The 24817-nt window shown below is 23.1% G+C and overlaps 1 protein-coding gene across 2 annotated transcripts; it reads right to left on the reverse strand.

Moving 5' to 3' along the window:
• Window positions 1–925: 925 nt before the first annotated feature.
• Window positions 926–24427, reverse strand: LOC129612396 (non-lysosomal glucosylceramidase). Of its 2 annotated transcripts, none has more exons than XM_055525958.1 (11): window positions 24075–24427; window positions 9651–9920; window positions 4268–4824; window positions 3887–4142; window positions 3683–3805; window positions 3491–3605; window positions 3293–3422; window positions 2981–3226; window positions 2466–2917; window positions 2149–2361; window positions 926–2084 (listed from the first exon to the last, which is right to left on the reverse strand). In XM_055525958.1, exons 1-11 carry the CDS (start codon window positions 24233–24235, stop codon window positions 1893–1895), a joined length of 2715 nt encoding a protein of 904 aa, XP_055381933.1. In that variant the 5' UTR covers window positions 24236–24427; the 3' UTR covers window positions 926–1892. The 2 variants fall into 2 exon arrangements, with proteins under 2 accessions (XP_055381933.1, XP_055381934.1); XM_055525959.1 differs by having other exon boundaries at window positions 927–2084; window positions 4268–4785.
• Window positions 24428–24817: the final 390 nt, after the last annotated feature.

A 24817-nucleotide genomic window follows, 5' to 3' on the forward strand; every position in this document is an offset into this window, starting at 1 on the left:
ATAGTGATGCATAAGCTCTGAATTATTAACAATGGTAAGTACTTATCCGATTCTACCTTAAGACAAAGTACTTATAACACTTAGTATTGGCAAAGGTTTTTCTGTAACTATAAAGAATAATAAAGGAAAATGTCAGTAATTTGTTTAAATAAAATTTTAAATAAACAACAAAGTTTTTGTAACATTTAACATACATATGTATATCTGTATACATAAATATATATAAATACATATATATGCATATATATGCATGTGTGTATGTTTATTTGTATAACTTCATCTATTGTTAGTATCCACAAAAAAGTTTTTATTATTTTTTGAAATTATAGCTATATAAATTTTCTTAATTTATTACTCGTATGTATTTATTTTTTTCTTTTTATGAAAAATTATATTTTAGAACCTATAGTAGCGTTTTATATAACTTTTTTATGAAATATAAAAATTGTGCACCAAAATAAGCTTAGGATTATATTATTATCATTATAAATACATTAATCTATTATTTTTTGTGACAATTCTGTAATTTGGATTTTTTTTATAAATTTCTACCTTGACTAGAAAAGTTCAACGCCATTTGTGTATATAAATTTTCGAGTTACAAATTTTAGAAGATGATTTCATAATTATAATAATTTAAGAAAAAAAAAATATGTATTAAAATCATATTTTAGAATAGTATATTCCACATTTTAATGTTTCTCATAACATTTTGAGAGTAATTTGATCTAACAAATATCAATAGATATGACTGATAATAATTGATCAAATGAATGTTTGTTTTTCAATAATGAAGTAAAATATTTTAAAAACTTATATTTTTTTTATGTACCATTCTGTATTTTTTATATGATAAAAAGGTCAATTCTTTTACTTGTTTAAGCAAGCTTTAATGAAATTAATAGAAAGTTTAATAAAGAGTTTTATTGTGATAAACTTTTTATAATATATGTATATTAAAATAGTTTTATTAAATGCGAACTGTATTTAATATCTCTTATTTATCTAACAAGTATTTTATTCGTATAACATTCTTAAATTTTCTTTGAAAATATGTTTTTTCAACCACATACATATAACATCAAAAAATATTTTGTTTTTTTTTAATAATACTTTGATAAAATTTGTAGTACATTTGCAATTTCAACAATAAAATAATTTTACTTATAACGGTAAAACATAGTTTTCTGCGGGGTTACACTATGTTAACGGGAATCAAGAGGATAAAAAATTTAACATTATTTTTAAAGATTCTAAAAATATAAAAGATTTTTGCTTAAAAAATTTTTAAAATTTTTATATAAGATATAATTTTAATATAGTATTACATTAAGTTTTTTAAGCAAGATCTAAAGAGTTTTTCTCCTTATTGTTATAAATATATTCTTATATTCACTGTAAATAAAAAATTTTTAGGACATTTTTTTTAAATTTTTCTAAAATTACTTTTAATACATATTTTAATAGCTCCAGTTGAATTCAAATGGAAATTTCAATATGTAAATCACAATTTCATTTAGCAAAACAAATCTATATAGTATTAAAGCTATTATTGTATGCATTTGTATATGTTTATGAAAATTTGTGACATAATACTTATTTTATTAACTAATAAATAAATAGCCATTGTGTTTTTAATATTTTGGAGCAGATACATACATATATAGTATTTTTGAAATTGACATCTATACATTGTTCACTACACGGTTTTCTCATTTACATTTTACAAAGTTTCAAATTATATTTGGTTTTAGTTCACAGCAAAATTTTTATAATTTTCAAATTCACATTGAAGATTTTCTGTGCATTGAAACATAATGTACAATAGGCTTAATGCATATATAATCCATTATAATATTTAATGCCTATTATAAAATGAATATGTCCTATATTTAATCTCGAATTGCTCTTTTGCGTTCATATGCAACTTGCATTGACCATATACTTAAAGGTCTCATATAGGCAATTGAACGAAAATGTTTTTCTGCGTATAAAGCTTCAGGTGTTTCGTAAATCATACCAAAACGTTCTGTCATTGTTTTAAATAGACCGCCAGCTGTAGCAAAAGCTTCTTCAAACATTCCCTAAAATTGATAAAAATATTATAAATTTTAATGATAACATTATATCATATGTATTAATTTTTACTTCTTGTATCATAATCGCAGCTAAAGCATATGTTACCCCGGTCCAGACTTCCTCACTTTGAAGTGTGAAGGTATCAACATGACCTGGTTTTTCGGGATCGGTTGTGTTTGGTTTGAAACCGTTAACTGCTCCCAAATTACCATTACAAAAACCTTTAACATTATTATTATAAATTGTTTTCAGTGCCGTCCTTACATTTTCTTTTGGAAATATCTACAAAATAAATAATTCAAATTAATCATTGTTAATTGTGTTAATAACTTAAAATATAAAACATTAATAATTGCGTCCGCAATAAAAACAGATCTATTATTTACTTCATAATCAAACCCACAAATTTTCAAATACCAATGACCACATAATTGGTCTGCCATTATGGTGTCTTTATTATTGGACGAATCAAATTTGTAATAACTTCCATTCCATAATTTTTCTTCATATGATCGTTTTCCTTTCTCTAAGATTTCTTGATATTTAATACAATCATTTGGTTGATCGAGTATTGTTGCCATAGCTGATATACATTGTAGTGCTGCTAACCATAGTCCAGCACAATATGAACTCGGTCCTTCCATTGTCCAACTATCGTACGTTTGATCAGGAGTTTTAGAATTTTCAATAAGACCATCATTATCTTTATCCCATTCGATTGTTTTTTCAATAACTATTTTACATGCTGGATACATTGCTTTCAGATAAGTTAAAGCATCCATTAAATAAACTTTACCATTAGTGTCATTTATGTATATAGAAGCAGATTTTCTATTTTCTAAACATTAAATAAAAATGTAAAATTCGATTCATCAAGAATTATAAATGTTTAAACAAATACTTTTCTCATCTGTAAAGCCGTTTGCATGTTTTGTTCGATTGTCTTGCAAATACATTTCAAATAGACTATCTTTATCAATAAACTCAATGGAACTGAACTTGCTGGCGTTGTCAGCCTGTGCCTGTGCTAATTCATTCAAAACATAGTAGTCTCGATAAGTTTGAAGTATAAATTTGGAATTTAAATCCTTCCATTCACCAACATCATGAATATTATAACAGTTAATTAGTACAAATGGTTCTTCATCTGAAATAGTAAATTTCCATTATACGTCATATATATTCTTGATTTCAATAAAATTATAGTATTTACCGGGATCACCTAGATCATGAGGAACACATGACTTCGTTTTTCTTGGAGTCATTTTCCCATCAAATAAATTTTTACGTGGATCATTTATTTCAGCTGTTATAGCATCCATGACATCATATTGCATGCTTACCTATACGAATATAATATATTTGCACCATATAATTAGAAGGATTATTATTTTTTCTTATATACACGTACCTGTAAATTTGGCCACAAATTTGCCAAAGCGTGTGAAGCATAAAAATGTACATCATATGTATTATACATTCGATATTCATGACCTTCTAAATAAGCAAATCTGCCATAAGCTAATCTAAATAAGTAACCGGTTCATATATATTATATGAAATTTTCACATTACAAAAGTTTCTTTATAATGTACTACTATACCTAGGGTCGTCATATGCTAATTCCTTATCGAAACTAGAATCACATGTTAACCATAAAGTTCCTCCATCTGATACATAATAAAGTTCATTGAATATTGCACTTTTATACCAATCAGGTAAATTACTACAAGATTAAATTAAATTTGAAATTAGTAAAAATTATTTAAATTATTTTTAATTCTATAGAATAATATAAAGACTATACCTATCTTCAAGTATAGGTCGTTGCCATGAATCAATTAATTTTTCCCAATAACTATAGTTTTTTAATGCGTAATCGCATAACTTTGGTCCAGCGTCACCAGAATCACCAAAATATTTTGTATAATAACGTTTATGTTCTTTTAATTTCTTAGAAAAATTAATAACTGGCATATCCCACGCTAATGAAAATTCTAAATCTTGGGTTTTCTTTGATTTTACTAATACTTGAGCTGATAATGCAACTCCAATATCTTTAGCTATAAATAAAATTAAAGAAAAATTAATACATATTTAAATAGATTTTCGAACCAAAAATTATCTTGTTTTTGAATTACGAACTATTTATATTTTACAAAAATTATTAAATAATTGCTAATCTTACATTTTAAATTTTCATCAATAATTTCTTCTTTAATAATTCCATTCTCATTTAATTCATTCCATAGTTTTTCACCATTACTAGATGGATCAAATTTTGTACAACGTGTTATATTAATTTCAGGTGATATTTTACAACCTAAATTATATGAACATTTCATTCCACATATTGTTTGTTTAATGCTAACGCCTTTAGTTTGAGATTCAGTTAAAAAATTTTCAATTGTAGCACCACCATCTGCATCTTGTTTTTTATTACCAGTACCATTTTTAAAAGTAAATGTAATTGTTACTTTACGCTCTAAATCACATACGTTTTCAATTGACCATACAAATACTGTACATGGCAGACATGATTCCTTATATTCATGTGGTATAATTGGTGATATTTGTCGGCCAATTAATTTAATACCAAATTCACTTAAATCAATTTCTGACCATGCTCTTGGATATAGGCCAGTATATTCACATTTTTCTGCATTTAAATTGCTTTCCCATGAATTGAGTGGATGTTTTGGACGACTGCAATTCAGAAAGGATGAATGATGATGCCTTTTGGTTCTTGTTTTATTTTTTTAAATTGATAATTTGATGGATTGTATATTTTTTTTTTTTGTTTGTTTTTTTATCATTTGTACGAATAATAATATTTTTTTTGTTTTTGGAAAATTATTTGTGAATTGTGCATTTTTTAAAAACAAGCAGTTTTTTTTTTTAAATTGACGCCAAATTATATGCAAAATAATAAGGGGAATAAATTTATTGTGTGTGTTTTTAAGCAACGTTTTTATGAAGAATTTATTTTTGTTTTGTTTATTAAATATAATTATTTTTTGTGTATTACCATCAATTTTGTTTTAATATTAAAGATAAAAGCACATAATAATTTCAATATGCAAAGTTTTTTTATTGCAAACAATTTAGGATGTTAAAGCCCGTAAAATATACATGCAACATTTAAAGCATTTTACATAAGTTTCAAAAAGAAAAGAAGAAAAGAAAAATTTTTATTAATTTATGTATTTATTTGTGCACTGAATTTACCTAAAATTAAATATTTCAAAATTTAAATTCAAATTCAAAATTGAAAACTTTCTATTTAATTGATAATTATAAAATTGAAGTCAAAAAACAAAGTTTTATTCCGGAATTGCTTTGAAATGGTAGAAAAAAAATTTAGTATTAACTCAATGTTGTGTGGTATAGTATAATCTAATTTATTCATGCAAATTTTTACTAATTTTTATTAAATATATATTAAATTTTTAAAAAAATTCTGTCATCAAATTAACATAGTAAATTTTTACAAAAGTAAAGATAAATGTAATCAAAGAAAATTTCAAGGCAAAAAGTTCAGAGTTTAAAAATTAAAATAGGGTACATATACATAATTATTTTATTCCCCACCCTATAGGTACTTTTTAAAAACTGTTAAATCATTTTACAGAGAATTTTTACTAAATAATATAAAGAAAACAAAATTGTATGTAAATATATGTTTGAAGTTGTAGAAGTATGTAGGTATCATTTTATATTTTATATTCAATTTTATTGATTTTTAATTTTGATTTCAGGACAATAAGCATATTTAGTATACATATGTATATGAAAATTATGCTTGTACATTCACACGCATACATATACGTACATTGTATTAAACAATCCAAGGTTGTTGTACATTATAAGTGTATTTAGAGAGAGTATAGATTCAACAAGTTGTTGCAATTTTTCTTTTTTTATTTTATTCCTTTTATTGCTTTCTTGTTTTGGAAAGCAATTCAAAAATAACATTTTCCAAAATTAAATATTTTAAGTACAGAAAAGAATAATGAAAGAAAAATAGCAAAAAAAATTTTTGTACATTTTTAAAAATAGAAAATTTTATACAAAAAAATTTTGCCAAGTATATTTCCGTTGTTTGCTTTTTTCTAAATATGTATAAAATGTAAGTATATGTATATAAGTGCATGCATTCGTTTTCAAGTAATAAAGATATAATCAACAACAAACTACATTAATATGTATATATATATGTAACAAGGATATTTTCAAAAATTTACAAAATATGTAATATAATTTTAGAATTTAGATGGGGGTAGTGTTTTCTTTTTATATATGTATGTATAACTGCACATAATAATTACTAATATAATAATAATTACATTATTTACTGCTACACATAATGAGTTACGTGTTAATTTTATAACTGAATTGTCTAAGTGCATAATGTTTAATCTCTATAGGTAATTTTTTCTCTAAATTTTATTTTAAATAAAGAATGCTCGGCTGAAGATGAGCTTTTTAACGATGTATAAAACTAAGCTTTTTTTAAGGCTTTGACATTTTGTTATCCTATTGTGGGATTGTATGAAATATATCAAAATTTAAAGAAGAGTGAAGTACAACTCTTTAATTTTTTAACCCAATGAAAAGGTTGGTGGAATTTAATTTCGGTTTTTGTGATATACAGGGTGATTAAAAAGGGTATACAACAACATATATCATTCTTTAGAGGATAGAAAATGGGTAAAACTTTTGTCCCGGACTGGGTGCCAATTCTCAAAGGTTTCCGAGTTCTAGGGACTTTAACGAATTTTCACGAAATTTTTGCTTATCCAAGATTTTTTGATTATAACTTTCGTTCCGAAAAAGATAGGAACTTAAGCAAACACTTTTTAAAAGGTCTAGTAAAAACTATGCTGTTGGATTTTGTATTTTATAAACCTTCAGATTAACAAGAATCCTAACTTTAAGGAAAATCAAATTTTTCAATTGTTTTATTTTTCATTTTTTTTAACCAGATAATTTCGTAAGAAATTTTGTGAACCTTGAATTTTGTTTTTAATAGAATTTTGCTTAAACTTTAATTTAAGTCCTTAAACATTAAAAAATTTTTACGGTACAGACGATATAGCACGAAAACAACAAACATTGTGAGCCAAAAATTCAATTAAAATCAAACCAAAACTTGATAAAACTAAAATTAAATTCAATTTAATAATCCTTTATCAAAAATTTTGGAAAAATACGAATTCCTTATCCAAAAATTTTACAAATTTCTCAAAACAAACACCAAATTTTCTTATGAAATTCAACTAATTCGAAAAAAAATAATGTTTTCCTTCATTCTATTCAATCGCATATTTTAAATTACATAATTTCTTTACTGGAACACCTTCTTAATTTCATCAACTGTACACCAAATTTAGTTTTTGTAGAAATTTGCTTAAAAATTATTAATCTCATTAAATTATTTGTTAATTATTTAGTAACTTCATAATGCTCATACCATATCATTTACAAACTCCATTTTGTACGAAAAAATTAAATTTTCCTATTGAAAAAATTTTTTTTCTAATAAAATAAATGTCAAAATTTATATGGCATGCCTTTAAAAATTAGCTCCAGCTGGATAATTTTAATAACTTTAGATGCCAAATGGTGTCTAGATTTCGAAAATATTTTTTTTAAATTTTTAAATTGCCCCCAGTGTGAGAAAAATGCATTTAAAAATTTCAAACCATATAGGTACCTTTTCTTATAAAAACTGGGAAAAATAAAAAACCTATAAATTTTTTTTACCAAGAAAAGTTTCGAAAAAAAATTTTTGATTACTTGATTTTTTTTGTTTTTCCTAATACAAAATTCTAGTTTTTCTTTTCAAAAATTTCAAATTTTTTAAAATAAATTTTTGTTTTTCAAATTAAAAAGTTTATATAAAATTTCGTTTCAATTTTGTTATTATTTGCTACATTTCAATAAAAATATTAAAATTCAGATTTTTTATCAAAATAAAGGCTCATAAAAATGTCAACTGTTACGCTAGAAATAGTTGATAGTTACAGCGCTTTAAATCAATGAAAATCAAAAATAGTGAAAAATAGGATTGTGCTATATCTTCTGTATCATTTTGAAACCTCGAAATTTTTTTAATATTCCACTACTTACATTAAAGTTAAAGCAGCTGGGCAAAATTCTATAAAAAAAATTTCGAGGTTTCAAAAGATATTTACGAATTTATCTGGTTAAAAAAAACTGAAAAATAAAACAAGTGAAAAATTTGAATACTTGGTACTCTGAAAATACACAACATACAAAAACAAACAGCATGATTATTTTAAGTCCTTTACATGATTATTTTAGAACTTTTAAAAACTGTTTGTTTGAAGTTCCTATCCTTTTTGAAACGTAAGTTATAACCAAAAAAACTTGCATAAGTAAAAAATTCGTGAAAATTCATTAAAATCTCTGGAACTCAGAAACCCTCGAGATTTGGCACCTGGTCCGGATCAAAAGTTTTACCCATTTTCGATCCTCTAACCAATGATATATGTTGTTGTATATCTTGCAGAATCACCTTGTATATATACTTATATGTATATGCTTTTATATTTTTTATATACACATTATAGTTTAAAATTTATGCTGTAATTTAAGACCGTTTGGGTTTGAATAAACATTTTATATACATAATTTTTTAAAACAAGCATATTTTATTTTTACAAAAAATATTTATATTGTACATGCATAATATTTTATAATTCGATTTTAAAGCAGTTTTCATTGAAGTAGATGCTTCAAAAACGTTCTTTAAATTACTCAGTTCAACATTTAATTGAATAATAGAAATACTTCTTATTTCTTTGAAAAGTGATGATACTATACTTTTCAAAAAAATTGAGTGTTTATAAAAAGAACTTTTAACCTAATATTCTTAAAATTTTGAAATCTTTTAAGAAAATATTGGCTAAACGATTTTTAAATATATATCTTTGTTAATAGTGTTAACAGATTCTAATTAACAGCATATACATACATACATCTAAATATTTTTTTGCATCGTTATATCTAAACTTACAATTTTGAACAGATATTTCAAATATTTGTACAAAATTTCTAAAAACATTGCACAATATACAAATTTAAGTACAAATAATTCTAAAGAACTTTAGCTATCTAAATATAGTAAATTTATTTAATAATTATATTATATTAACTAAAATATTTGAATGCACATGCAGTATTATCTATGAGTTTTCATATTAACTTTAAAAATGCTAGTATAAATACATATGAAAAACATAAAAATGGCATTTTAAAAGCACATAATGAAAAATTTTAATTAAAAGTAAGATTAAAAGTAAGTAATGCAAAATCTATCTTTGTGCTAGCTATGTATGCATATAGCTGGGTTATTTTATTATAACATTTACGTTTAGGTTGCTTTAAATTCTTATTGGAATAATTGAAAACAATTATATGTTAGCGAATATTTTTAAATTACTTTGATATGTATTTAAAATATTGATTTTTAATTAAAACATAACAGTCATATATACATACATATAGTTAAATTCACTGTATTTAATGGTAATTTTAGAACTTACCTGTAACTTGATAATAAACTTTGAAAAATAGTTTTATCATTTTCATCTTTAATTGTTATTATAAATTGATTTGCATGCACAACATTATATTCGTACATTCCGGGACGCATTTGGAAACGTAAAAATTCACCAGCAAAACCACGTCCAATTGTACCAGCACCAATGCCACCAATCGGTACACCATATGTTTGTCTGCTATTCTCAAAATAATAATAATCCATAACTGCACGACGTCCTTCACGTGAAGTTTTCCAATAATAAACTAAATATCTATGAGAAAGAAATTTTTTTTTAAAAATATAAAATTTAAATTTGTCAAAATATGCAATGAAATGCATTTATGTATTTAGGTCATATGTTTTTGTAGAAAGGTAAATTGTATAATATGAATAAAAAAATACTTGACGTAAAATATTCCATGATATTACTTTAATAACAATAGTACATAATGCTTTGGATTATTCGAACACATTTGTTCCAAAATTAAAACAAATTTGGAACAAAATAAAAATTTGGTTGAAAATAGTAGTTTTGTGTTGCATGGTGAGGTTACAAGTTTTGTAAACTTTTTTGAGTCAGGAAAAAAATTATTTCTTTACTTGTATACATATATAAATGAGGTATATTTAAATAATACGGAATTCAGGTTTATTTTTCCTTGTAAATTAAATTGATTTACAACAATTGTGCAGTTTAATAATTGCAAATTTAATAAAATAAATATAGTATATTTATATTATATGTAACGTATATAATTATAAAATTTTTAAAGTAAAAATAGAACAAAACTGATAAAGTTTGTGTAATCGCATTTTTTTATTATCACTCACTTAATAAGAAGTGATTTCAATGTACGATTATTTCGCATTGTAGTTACATATAGTATAATATGTTTGATTTATATTTGTGTGCGATTAATATTATGTATGTAAGTGTATTATAAATTTGCTATTCGACTTATAAAAAGTACTAAGATTTAAGTACTAAGAGCAATTGTTTGCAAACGGAGGTTTGATTTGAAAATTTTATTTTTATGAAAATAATTTACTAGAATTTGATGTTGTTTCTACTAATTAAAAATTTAAGAAAAAATCCGTATAAATACACTCAATTTATGTTTAATCAATTATACGCAAGCATGTCCACAATGTAGATTTTCGTAGATTGAAACAGATTTGTTTTTATTTTCCTTAATTCAATGTTAATATATACATATGTACATATGAGATTCTCTAAATATTTTCATTTATTCTCAATGTTGTGATTTCTTATTTATGTATGTATTTATTTGCAAACAAGTTTTCTCTTTTATTTTAGCATACAATTATTATGTTTTTAATATTACCACCCCACGTGTCATATAAAAAAGCGGTGGTATATGGAAAGATAATATTAAGAGATAACATAAGAAAATGTTTTCTTTTTTTAAATAGATTTTGAAGAAAATTTACAAAGATTTCCACTACGAAGAGAGTATGAATGATGCTTTATTTTAATCTTATTCAAAAGTTCTCTCAGAAAAAATTTTGTTGCTGATTAATTGCAATGTTAAGAATATTTTTATAATGCAAGTATAATTAAAAGTGGAAGAATAACATAAACGATTAAAAAATAGGATTTAGTAATAGTTATTAAACAACAGGGTGAACAGGGCTATGTTGCAATGGAAAATGCATTTATCAGGAATTAAGAGGTTCTTAAAACATTGTATAAAAATTTAAATTGTTTGTAAATTTTTTTACTTAAAAATTTTTTATATTTTTTTTTGTTTTTTCAATATTTTTTTTTTATTGCAATTTATTTTATATAATTAAAGTTCTTTTTTCTTTGACATTATTTTTAGAACTAAACATAGGATATCCATACAAATCTTGCATATGTACGTATGTATGAGTCTATAAAATATATATATTTATGTACAAGTATTAAATATATTACATATATATCAAACATATATCTATGCTATTTGTATAAATATATATGTACATAAATGTGATAAATATACAAAATGTGTCTATATTTTGAAAATTTATTTATTTTAGAAGGGCGAAATTTTTACTGAATTCATATTAAGATGTGATAGCCTTGAGTTTTACAATTGGAAAACGTGTAAAAGTGTACGTATAAAAATAAAAGAAATTAGAATATTTATACATTCTTATACATTTTATGTATATTGTTTAGATGCATTTCTTTTTCTATATAATGTCGAGTGTATCATATTACAAAAGAAAATTGAAGAAAAATTGAAGAAAAAAATAAAAATTTTTATCAGATGATTTTAGCCTTTTTTGTTGTTGTTGTTTTTTTTTTTAAATTCACTCCATTTTTAGAATAGTTGTGATGATTTATAATTGAAAAGAGAATGAAAAGAAAGAGAGTGAATGTGGTGGTTGTATAGATACTTTACAATATAATTGAATGAGAAGTTTTTCTTGACTTCCTTGTTATTACAAAACTAATTATATGTATACATTCATTTTTAAGATTAATCTAGAACAAATGAATTTTTATGTACTTGATGTAAATAAAAAGCGAGAGTACAAAACTAAAGTTAAAAATGAAAATTTTGCAAGTTCCAATGATAACAAAAAGTATTTTTATATGATGGGTTAAACTCTTGGTATTGTTATATTTAGTGTTACAAAATTCAAAGGAAAATAAAGGAGCATAATTTCTTCTTGTGTAGTAAGTACGTATGTGAACTATTGTTTGGTATTGTTGTTTGATTTGAATATATTCTAGTTACTTGGTAGTTATTTCACTTGAATGTTTCCTAGTTACTAAGTTATAAGTGTATAAAAATAATTGGTGTTGATCTTAGGTATAAAATATATATACGTCCAACTTGCGATATAACATAATTAAATTACATAACCGATATTGTGGTTATTTCAGACAAAATATTAGTTTTTATCATATTGCCTGTAAATATGCAATTTTCAAATAATATAATTAGAATTTTGATTACTAAACACTTCTGACTAATTTTTCATGTAGAGTATTCTTCATACAGCATACTTTGTTTTGAACGAACTCACATTTAATGTTATTTCATATTAAAAAAGTACTTATAAGCATGACTATATTGACTATGATTGAAAATACTTTGGCTGTCAAAAGATAATTTAGTGCAGTAATTGAAAGTCATTAATTAAACTTTTTTAAATTAAGAATTATGTTTGAAATATTTTGTGAACAAATATTAAGAGAAAAACATCTTATTACGTTGAAACTGAGGTTTTTTTAAACTGGTCGGGATCATTAATCCAAAAATTGACTAATTGCATGTATAAAGGTAGAAGAATTAAAAATATGAACTTATAATTAAAAAAAGTTGTAGGCTTCAACTCGTTTATTTTCTTTCTATATGATGGTTTTAGATACGTTAAAGCTATTAATCCTTCAACAAAAAACATCATATAAAAAACAAATATTTTTATGCAGTTTATATTAATTGTTTTTGTTTTTTTTTGTACATTTTTGATGTTAGTAAAGAGAAAATGCTGAAAACATCGTATTTTATTTGAATAACAATGAATATGTTTTCGTTTTTAACACCTGGATAAATAGTATAATTTTTTTTATTTTTGTATTGAATTACATTGACACTCACTCTAACGGTACGATTCTTCTCTTGCTTTCATTTTTTTGTCAAATGTTATGTAAAAAAAAAATGAAAAAAAAATTTTGTGCCTTCATTCTATTCTGTCTTTTCGTCTGTCGCCTTGCCCATCTGCCCATCTTTTTGCAAAATTTTTATAAGGTAAAAAGATAAAATTTTATACACAAATAAGATTTACTTGGAATTGTGAATAATGTATTATTCTCCAAGTATAGTCAGAATTGAATTTAGGACATTCCAACTAAATAAGACAAAACTTCATTCTTAGCAAAACAAAATTTGTTTATTGTTCATAATTCACACACTTATGGGCACATCAGTTACAAATAAAAACCATTCTTAAATACAAATAACCTGGTCGTATTTACCTCTTTACCCCTAAAACAATAAAAATTTGCAAAAATTTTTTTTTATTTTTATCTCAAACTCAATTCTGATAAACTATACTTTAATGGACTCAAACAAAATGAGTAATTCGAAATTTTTTTGTATATCTATATTTGAAATTTTCATGTGTATTCAATGGTATACATATATATTTTATTCTACGAGAACCAAACTTTTTTAAAACTTCTCTATTTTTTGAATTATTTTCAAAAAGGGGAGAAGCTTTGAAAAATTTTCAAAATATCGATTTTAGTATATTGAACTTCTATAAAAGCAAAAATGTAGCAATTCTTCTTCTCCTTTGGGCGTTAATTAAATTAATTAACAATACAATTTAAACTGAAATGAGCATAAATTTTTTGAAATATGTATATAATTTAACATTTCTCCTAAATATATGCAATATGCATATAAGTAGGAGCTCTATTACATTAAAATGTTAAAGGAAAATTTGCTATTTTACAAACCATGGATTTGAATGACTATTATTTTTTTGTTTTATTTTGGTCTTTTAATTAGGGATGATTTAATTGAATTTTGTAAAGCATGGAATTTTTCACTTAGATATGCAGAAAAAATTTTATAATAACGCTTTAATTTTCATTATACCCAAATGCAAATTTTATCAAATACACAAGTAATTGTAATTTATTGATATAGAAAAATAAACGTCATACATATATTTTCTATATATTCACAGTCTTTTTGTAAAATTTGTGTAAATGTACATAAAATCGATAGCATTAAGTAACGGAGAAAATGAAATATTTTTAACGGTTGCAAAATTAATTTTACACGACTTTTCAACAAAAAAATTATTATTTTCAATTGTTCCTTAATTTATTAGATATTAGATATTATTTGTGTTGATTGGGCTGAGTGTTAATAATAAAAGATTTTTTAGAAGGAAGTCATTGAAGGCTTTAATATTTACGAGTTTGTATGTATGTGGAATTAGGATATATAGAAGTTATCTTAAACATGTTGTTTGAAATAATTATGTCATTTTAATATAATTTGTCAATAATTCTGTATTGAAAGCCTAAAATATTAATATAGTTTCAAATTAATTACACATAGCATGTGATTCGCTTATGAAAAAATTAACACATACATCGATATGTGTAATTTTAAATATATATACAAATATGTTTAAATATATGGTCTTTGATTATATACAGTATGTTTATAATTCTATAAGATGTAATTATATTATATTGTATAGTTATTATATTTTTACATATATAATAACTGTACTTATGTCATAAAGTTTTCTTTGTTATTATTTGTGAAGAAATATTTTTTTTTTCGTGGGGTAATGATCTTTTTCAACTCAAAAACATAACTATGGAGAATCTTTAATTGTTTAAATTTTGAAATAATTGGTGGAATTAATTTATTATCGTTGTTTGTTGCGGTAAAATCTAATAAAAATAATTGAGTTTAAAATTAAGAGTCAATCTTTATTTTTATTTTTTTATTTACTCTAAATTTTAAATAGATATAACACTAGGTTTTTGTAATATTTTTGAATTTTTTTACTTTGATTCTATGTTAAATCAGTTTGTTTTCATCATTCGGAAAAATGATGTAATATAGAGAATTCCCTTTCATATAGAGAATTTTATTATTCTGATATATGAACATACGTATGTATATATATTTATTGCTTAATAAGATATATGTACATATAATTAAAAAACATAGTTTATATTATAGCTTACATGATATTGTCGTTATTTTATTTGTACTTTCAATTTGTCCTACATTTTATGTATGTTTCTGTATAGTTTTGTATATAAAAATTCAAAATAGAAAGCATAAATCATTAAATTATATAATATACATTCCACACGCTAATTATTTTATTTGAAATATGTAAGTGCGCATATATACCTGTTGTATTAAAAATATTTCAATGATTAACTATTATTCTATAGTACTAAAAAAAATTAGGATTAATTTATTAAAGTTTAAGCATATAATTTTGTTCGCATTAAGCAAATTTGTTTTAGCTAATAATTATTATTCGACTCGTAAAAATGTACATATTGTGTATATTTATCTGATTGTAATTATATAAATCTCAATTTTCTGTTAAATTTTGCGTAAATAATTTAATTATTTTCATTTCGCATTTTCAATTATTTCGCGTAATTCAGTAATAGGTAATGGATATTTTTAATAAATATTTCAAAATTATTTCTAAAAATATGTACGATATTAAATAAACAATTTTATGTTTTTTACATTTTTTGTTTATATTTTCATATATGTAATTGATTTGTTAATTAATTCATTGTATATAATAGGTATGCACATACAGGGAACGGATTCATTAGATTTTCCTGTGTAGAATAAAAAACTTTTGAAAAATATTTAATTTCCGACGGCTCTGTTTGAATGGAAAGGTACTTTATTTCTTTATTTATATACAGCTTTAAAATAATACATAATTTTCAGAATAGAAATATAGAAAAATTGTTGATAGCTAAATTTCTTGTGCCCCCTTTTATTTTAATTTTATTCCTTGATTTATTAAATTTCAGAATAAAATTTAGGGGTATAAAATTTCCATTTGTTTCATGTAAACTTCTGAAGGTGTAACACCAATATCGTATTTTAAGAAGTAGAACTTAATACTCAAACCCACATAAAATCTTTTAATTTAAAAAAACATAATTTTTCAACATGTCATCTTCACACCTTAGAGGTTAATGGAACGTCAAAATTTATAATTTTGATGTTCTTATATAAATTCTTCATATACAATGAAAATTGTGTACAATTTTTTTAATTTACTAAACTAAAAATATAAACTGAAATAAGAGATGAGCTTCTGAGAAAGAAATTGTTTATAGGTAACATGTATACCTATACTAGACCATTTATAATATTGCTAAGAATGTTCCCGATGCCCTTAATAATGTGTTGAAATGAGGAAAATGTGATGTAGAATTATATGAACATTAAAACATCACTTTAAATTTCAATTACATACTAACAAATTTAAGAAAAAAAATTCTTTTTTTTTATTAGCTTGAAAGGAATATTTGGTTGAATATTTCTATTGTATAGTAGCTCTAAGTAAATTTAGAAAAAAAATTATTTGAAATACAAATCACACACTTATACATACATTTCTTTGGAACTTGTCAAAAATAGGGAGCCTCCTCTCGAATATTTATGTAGAAATAAATGTGTGTGTAAAGTAAAGAATGTCAAAACTCATAAATACCATCATCATGTTTAATCAATAAATTAAATTGAATTTGAGAACTGCATGTTTTTTCTCAGTATATTTTAAACAAGAGAATATAATTTATAATTATACGCATCGCATTTGTGCACCACACACAAGCACGTTTAGATATTTTATAAAATTGGGAAAACACTTACACATTATTGGAAGTGGGCTGCTTTCAGAAAGAATAAAATTTTATAAAATGTTGAATTTTATTTTTATAACAAAAAAAATTCTTATTTTACAAAAAGCAATTATTAATATTTATTTTTGTTATATTATAATTGAAGAGGACCATTGAATTAAAAGAAATTGTTTTAAAAACGTATGGCGTACACACATTAAAGTTAAATGTCTTCTATACGTATCTCAATGAAGTATAAAAATGGAAAATTTTTAAGTGATTTTTTAATTTTAAAAAGTTATAACCGCCAGTTAAGAGATAAATTTTGATAAACATATAAACTTTGTATTGTGTTTACTCCTCTAGGGAGCATAGGACTTCTACTTGACATTTCTAGTTCTATTTTTACAGATCTATGAAAATTTTTTTTGGGGCGTCTTCTTGGGGTTCCAATTCCACTTTCTTCTTCTTATTTATCTGCCAATAGGTTCCTCGCCTGTAACAGCCCAGAAGTTATCGATGCTTATGCATGTTTGCCAAAATATTCGGTATATTATTTTCACGCATCTATTGAGGAATACTTGTAACTTCTGGTTGACGGATACATTTGAATTATATTAGGTTCATAAAACATTTATGTTATTAAATTTTATAGAACTGAACTACAATTCGCGCAAATTTAAAAATGGTTTCCATAAAAAAATATTTAAAAATCCCATTTTATAGAAACATTTTCTTAATACAGAAGAGCCTCTATAAAATGCCATCTGCATATGACGAATATCTCTACTTAATGTACAATTTGGTTTGCCAGAGGCATTTTTAAAAATTTTTAATAGAAAACAATATCTCTAGTAAATATCCTCTCTATATAACGAATAAAAAAACTCAAAAAAATTTTTTGTCAAATTTAACTGGAAAATTTTGCTCTTCTAATTCAATTGTCATTTGGGTGGTATTGACAAGTGACATGCCATTATTAAAAGTATCTATAGTTTTTTTTGGAAAAAAATAATAGCGCAAACATTTCAGAATCAATTTTAAGCTTATATATTTAAATTTTTATTATCTCTGTAGTACGGATTTGTGTTTGTAATAAAGAGCACATCCCTACAAAAAATGGATTAAAAGAATCAGGTAAATTATATTATATATAATAAGTTAGAATCAAGAGGATAAGAAAACAAGAAGCAATATAAAAACCTATATAAAAATTTAACTAACTTAATAGTAGGCTAGGCTACCGAAATATTGACAAATCTATAGGAACAAGTCTCGAAATTATGAATACCCAATAAAATTAATTTTCTTTCAAAATTCTCGAAAAGAATCTTTTATAATTATTTATAAAATGGTTTCTTGCATCGCATCTATTAAATGAAACGAAAAGCGATTCACTTTGAAAAACATTTTAAAAATATTACTTGCGGGAAATAAAGTCAATAATATTTTCTAACTCTTAACAACATCTTATAAAATTAAATGTTTGCTATTTATACCGTTTGATTTAAGGGCCTAAAATATTCTGAACGTATAACACTTTAGGTGTTATAAAATTTCTATAATGTTTTCGACAGCATCAACCTATACAAAGGGCTATTTTAAAAAACTATAGTTATGTCTATTTTTACGGCAGGTAGTTTGAAATTTTTATATATCGAAAATAAACGTCAAGTTTTGAATTTCCATTCAAAACAGCGTTCATTTTATTACAATGAGCACAAAAAATTACAAAATCTGTAAACCTTTTATAACACGAAAGTTTTATTTCTGTTTTGGTTTTCGCCTTTGTAATCATGACATAATAAATCAAAAATTTTTAATATTTTTATTTTACTCTATGTAATTTTTTTATTCAGGTCTGTTTAATTTAAAATTAATTTGGATGTTATAAAACAGTAGGCAAATGTAATTAGATTGTTTTCATAGAAGCACATATTGTTTACCAACGTGTAAAGTTAGAATGATTCTGTTAGTTGGGTATGAAACCTTGTTGAATGCATGAAAAAAACTTTAATACACATACTTTGCTGTATTTTAACAATACTTTGAATATGACACTTGAATACCGTATTTTTATTTTTCATCAATCTTATTTATTATTTAATTTTTTTTAAAAAAAATTCAATTTCGCATCTACTCTAATATGGTCAATTTTTCTTCTAAGTAAAAAGTTTTACTAATATAGGATGTAATATTGTACACTTTAATCAGAAATAAGCAAGCGTGTAAAATTTTTGCAAAGTTTTTTTTAATCTAAAATTACAAACTCGATTCCAAAATACAAGCGTGATTCTGACGGACGATATCAATTAAGAAGAGTAAGCATGAAATGTTTATTATTTAATGAAAATTCATATATTATTGAGTACAAAGGTAACTGCTAATCTCCAAATTAATTACTTACAAATTTCAGATTATTTTTATCATTTTTTTTTTTTTATAAAAATTGCGAATTTCTTTAAGAATTTTAAGAATAATTCCTATACGATTGACAGACACTTAATAAGAAAATAAAAATAAATTTTTCTAATATATAAATGAGCTAAAAAAAAATGTTAATAAAACTGTCCTTTTATAATTATCCTTTTTTAATTATATAACATCAACTACTCACTTTTCCTTTTCATTTTTTTAATTAAATAATTTTTGATAATGTTAATTTTTTTTCTCACAAATGCCATATATTTCTGAATTTATTTTTTTTTTTTCTTTAAATATGGCACATAAGTTTTGCTTTTTGTTTATGGCATGGTTGGTATAAAGAAGTATGTCATTACTTTATTTTTAAACTTTGAACAATCCTTAAAAAAACGAAATATTTTTCTTTTCCATCCAATTTTAAATTAAATTTATGAACATAAAGTCAAAATAAATTTACGCAGTGTAAAAGGTAAAGTATAATAATAATGACAGAAATATGTGTACAAAGTAATCAAATCCATAATATTAAAATTTTAATATGTTTTCATATTATGTGTTCACAATTAACAGTAGGTAATAAACTGTATGTTATAATAAGTAAGTATATAGAAATTCTCTTTAATTATTCATTAAGTTGTGTAGGTTGTGTTTCTTCTACACAAATTCACGCATATTATACAGACATACATACATATATTATATTCGTTAGCAATATTTTTCCCATTATTTATATAATATACATGTGTATATCATTTAAAGGCATAAACTTAAATTCAACATATTGTATGTATGAAAATAAGTTTTAAATATAGCTATTCAACACTTTAATAAATAAATAAATAAATAAATAGGTATATGCATACATCTAACGTATATTTATAATCAAAAAAAGCAAAATGAAAAATGAAAACTTATAAATGAGAATTTTAACCTTTTCGTTCAACTATATATTAAAAAAACTGTAAAACATTGGAAAAAAATATTTTTTGTGTTAGGCAGAAAAGCTTTTCAATTCTCAAAACGGTAAATTAAATAAGTTTTTGTTTTTTTTTTTCTTTTTTGTATTGCTTTCTTGTTTTTGTACCTTAATACAAAAATGAATCTAAGGATGCCTACCTAATCGTATGTACATATACTATGCAAAATAAAAACCAAAACAAAAGCATAAACACAAGAAAAGAGAAAAATGAAAAAAAGAAAAATTTTTTAATTTACAAATCCTTTGAGTACGTATTATTTCTGGTTTGATTTTACCTTGTGTTCAACTCACTGATTTAATACGGTCAGCATAAAGAGTTAACAACATAAAGAATTTTTTATAATAAAAAGATTGAATATGTATCATATAATATATAGGTAGGTATATAGCGTGTATGTATAAGCAGAATGCAAAGATTAATAGGATTAATACAATTTAAATTGAAATTTAATTTTTACACTATATAAACAATGCTAAATTGACTCCATTCTGGCTATATTTTTCATTATTGATTTTTTAAATATTGATTAAAATAATTTTATGGTTTAAAGATTTTTCTGACTTTAACGTTATAGTTTTATATATGCGTGTACATATAAAAAAAATTTAGGATATTGGTATGTTCTTTATAATTTCAGTGTAAAAAATTAAGACCTAACTATGAACACTAAGAAATTTAAAAAGAGAGGATGAGGTTTCGAATTATTTCTATTATTAAATAATTTATTAAATAATTTAAATTTATGATAAATAATTTTAATAAATATGAGAAGTAAATTTATTATAAATTGCAAATTTTTGAAATTCAAATTTTATTGCAATAAAAATAATATTTATAAAATTATTAAAAATACATCTTAAAAGAAATTTCAGATGTTAAGCTTATATTTAAATAGATTATTGTGATAATCAAGACTATATGTCGGCATTTGACAAAAACTTTTTTATAATTTATTTAACGAAATTGATTCATGGCATAATAAGGTACTAATTAATAAAAATTATTTAGTTGCGTGTTGAGAGTGATTTTAAAATATTTTATTTCTAATATAATTATGTATGTGGTACTTTTGTGTGCATGTGTACATATTTGGAAACATTAAAAGCAAAAATCATAGTATATAGATCTATAACATTATATATAAATATTTACAGGCTTATGCATATTAAATATGTATGCTATGTTATTTCCAACCGCCAACAATATAATATTGAGTTTTTGTCGTGCAAACTGCTTTTCATGTTCCTTGTTTTTCCTATTTTTTACTTTTTTTTTAATTTTATTTAAAAATCGTTTGGTTTTTTGCTGAAATTTTATTTTCTATTTTTCTGTATTTGAGTTTCGTTGACGCCATTGAGTCGCGATTTAATTTTTTTTGTTTTTAATTTCTTTCTTTTCGCTATACTTTTATAAAATGAAATTTAAATAACAAAATATGTACATACATAAAAAGAAAGAAAATGAAAAAGGATAATAAATGTTTATTTGTATTTAAAAAAGAAAACAGTTTTTATTTTTTACTGTTCCTACTTTGTTCACTATAACGTTCCGAGGAAAAATTATTTACAAAATTTTTCCTATATAATTTCGATACAAAAATTATTTTTAATTTTCGTGGAGTTTAACTATACATTCTGTGTACTTTGCACATGGAATATTCTACTAAAAATTTATTATGTATAGGAAAAGAACTTTATTATTCCTTTTTTTTTCAATTTTAGAAACAATTTTTGTACCTATATATGGTCTGCTTTTATACATGTGTTCTTTTACATAATAATGCTATGTATTATAGAAAGTTATACATAAATGTACATTTTTTTGTTATCAAGGACATCAAGTTAGCTTTTAAAGTACATAATATATATTATATATATTTTATATATATATATATATATATGTATATATATATATATATATATATATATATGTGTGTAATAAAAATAAAAAATAAGATAAAAAAAAACATTATCTTTTTAGAGTTTTCAAAAATGGGGTAGTACAAAATCCGAAAAAAGCATTTTTTAATATGAGGAACAAAAATAAGGTTAGCAGGTTATCAGTCTGTTAGGATCATGTTGTAGGAAATTTTTATATTTTTTTGGTTTTTAGTATTTTTTGTGTTTTTCTTTTCTTTGTATAATGCTGTTTATAGTCTTTTCCTATATAATATAATGAATAAACGGAAGGGTGACGTCAAGAAAAAATAAGTTTTCATGGTAAAATTTATCATAAAAAATTTTTATGATCTTGTAAAGTTACGAAAACAATTACTTATTTATGATTCTGAAAGAGAATTTTAATTTAATGTTCTTCTTTCTTGGTAACTTACATTTGTATTATGGCTTAAATTTAATTTAAATAATTATATTATTGTATATAAATTTTGGTTTAAAGATTGCAAATAAATTTAAAAAGACATAAGGGATTTTCCTTTTTTTTTTAGAAAATTTTGGAATTAAATTCAAAGTTGTTTTGCAATAGAAATAACGCCAATATATTCACGTTGAATTGAAGGAATAATAATTATTATCGAATTTTATTGAAATTGTATAGTTTCAAGTAAAAAATCAAATGATAATGAAAATAAATTCTGTTTTAAGAAGCCCTAATATATGCAATTTTAAATAATTTACAAAATTGTTAAACAGTTTTCAAAATTTGCCTTTAATAATTTTATTTACTTTTCCCATGGAAATTCCATTTTTCATTCACTCAACTTAATTCCTATTTCCATATTTTTACTTTTTAAATATAAATGACATAATTTTGAATGGTATTTGTAGTTAATTTAACTAATTAAACTTTAAAAATAAATTTTTTTCTTTTTTATTCTTCAACAACTTATGATATCACTCGTATGTTCCATTAATTTAAAGTAGTATTTGAAAATTAAATTAATTACCAAAATTATTTATGAAAATTTCATGAGCATATATCTACAATATATTTCAGCATAGATAACACGTATTTATAATATTAAAATTTCAGAATTTTCAAAAACGGAATTAAAATCACTACCTATGTATGTATAAATATAAATATTGCTAACATGTATATGTATGTAAATATATACTTTATACATACCTATATGTGCATAAATCCAGAAAAAAAAGGATTCAAATATTTTTATAAGAAAAGGTTATATTGTATAAATTTGTTTATTTTTGTAAAATCTCTAGTGGTTTTTAAATATTTCTTTAAATATTTTCTCTTCTTAATCATTCTTTAAAAGATTTATATACGCTTTTATTAAAAATATTTGGAAAAAGAAAAAAAAACAATATATAGGGAGTGCTTAAAAAATATGAGTCATACATTAGGAGCTTTCAAATTATAATCAATCAACATTATTACAGAAAAGATAAAACAAGTTTAAAATATGTAGGTAAGTGTAGGAAAAAGTGAAAAATATTCGAAATATTCTGTTGCTCTTTATACTTATACACACAACAGAATATATAAGTATATATAGTTTAAGTAAATACAAAAACAAAAAAAAAACTATGTGTCTAACCTAGGACAATATGAATTCAATTACCTACTTATATACATAAATAAAATATAAATTTCTTATAGAAAGTTTAAGAATAAAATTCTTTTCTTTTTGATACAAATAAAAAAAAAAAATACAACATACCTGCATGCCAATGGAATAAAGGGTAATGATTGTCTAAATGTTGGTCGTAAATTTTGATTACGTTTTTCCGGATAAACATGATTAAATTTTACTTTAAATCCATATTTTGGAACCGCAATAATTTCCTTTCGCAAGTCAAAGTTACCACTGTCGTTATCCATTTTTTTCTTTTAATATTTTGTTTTCAATTGATTGAATTAATTTTAAATATATTTTATTGTAAAATTTAATTAAAACTACAATAAAATTTAATAATTTCACTTTACTTTAAAATTTTTTCTTTTCTTTTTTTTTTTTAAAAAACAAATTTTTCCGACCGAAATATTAACCATAAACCAACCATTAGCAACGAATTTTCAACTCCAACTGACAGATGACAACATAATATGATTCTCAGTCAAGGCGTATGTAAAGAGAATTTTTTAATAAAAATCGAGAGTAAAAGAAGACACAAAAGAACTCAAAAAGAACTTGTAAAAATATTAATGAATAATGATTTTGAAAGAAAATGTACATATTTTGTATTTCCCATTTTGAGAGAACATTCTTGTGGGAATTAAAAACAGCTGTTATTGGATAAAACGGAAGTTTGGAACATAAAGTGTGATAAAACATAAAGCTTGCGCAAATTTTTATTTAGCGGTATTTGGTGTTGGTTTAAGTTCTTATTTTAAAGTTGTGGTTTGTGTCTTTGATTGTTATAATTATTATTTATGAAAATTGTCATTAATTTTTATATTACG

Source organism: Condylostylus longicornis, unplaced genomic scaffold (genome assembly GCF_029603195.1).
Source record: "Condylostylus longicornis isolate FDR11 unplaced genomic scaffold, ASM2960319v2 ptg000072l, whole genome shotgun sequence".
NCBI lineage: Eukaryota > Metazoa > Arthropoda > Insecta > Diptera > Dolichopodidae > Condylostylus > Condylostylus longicornis.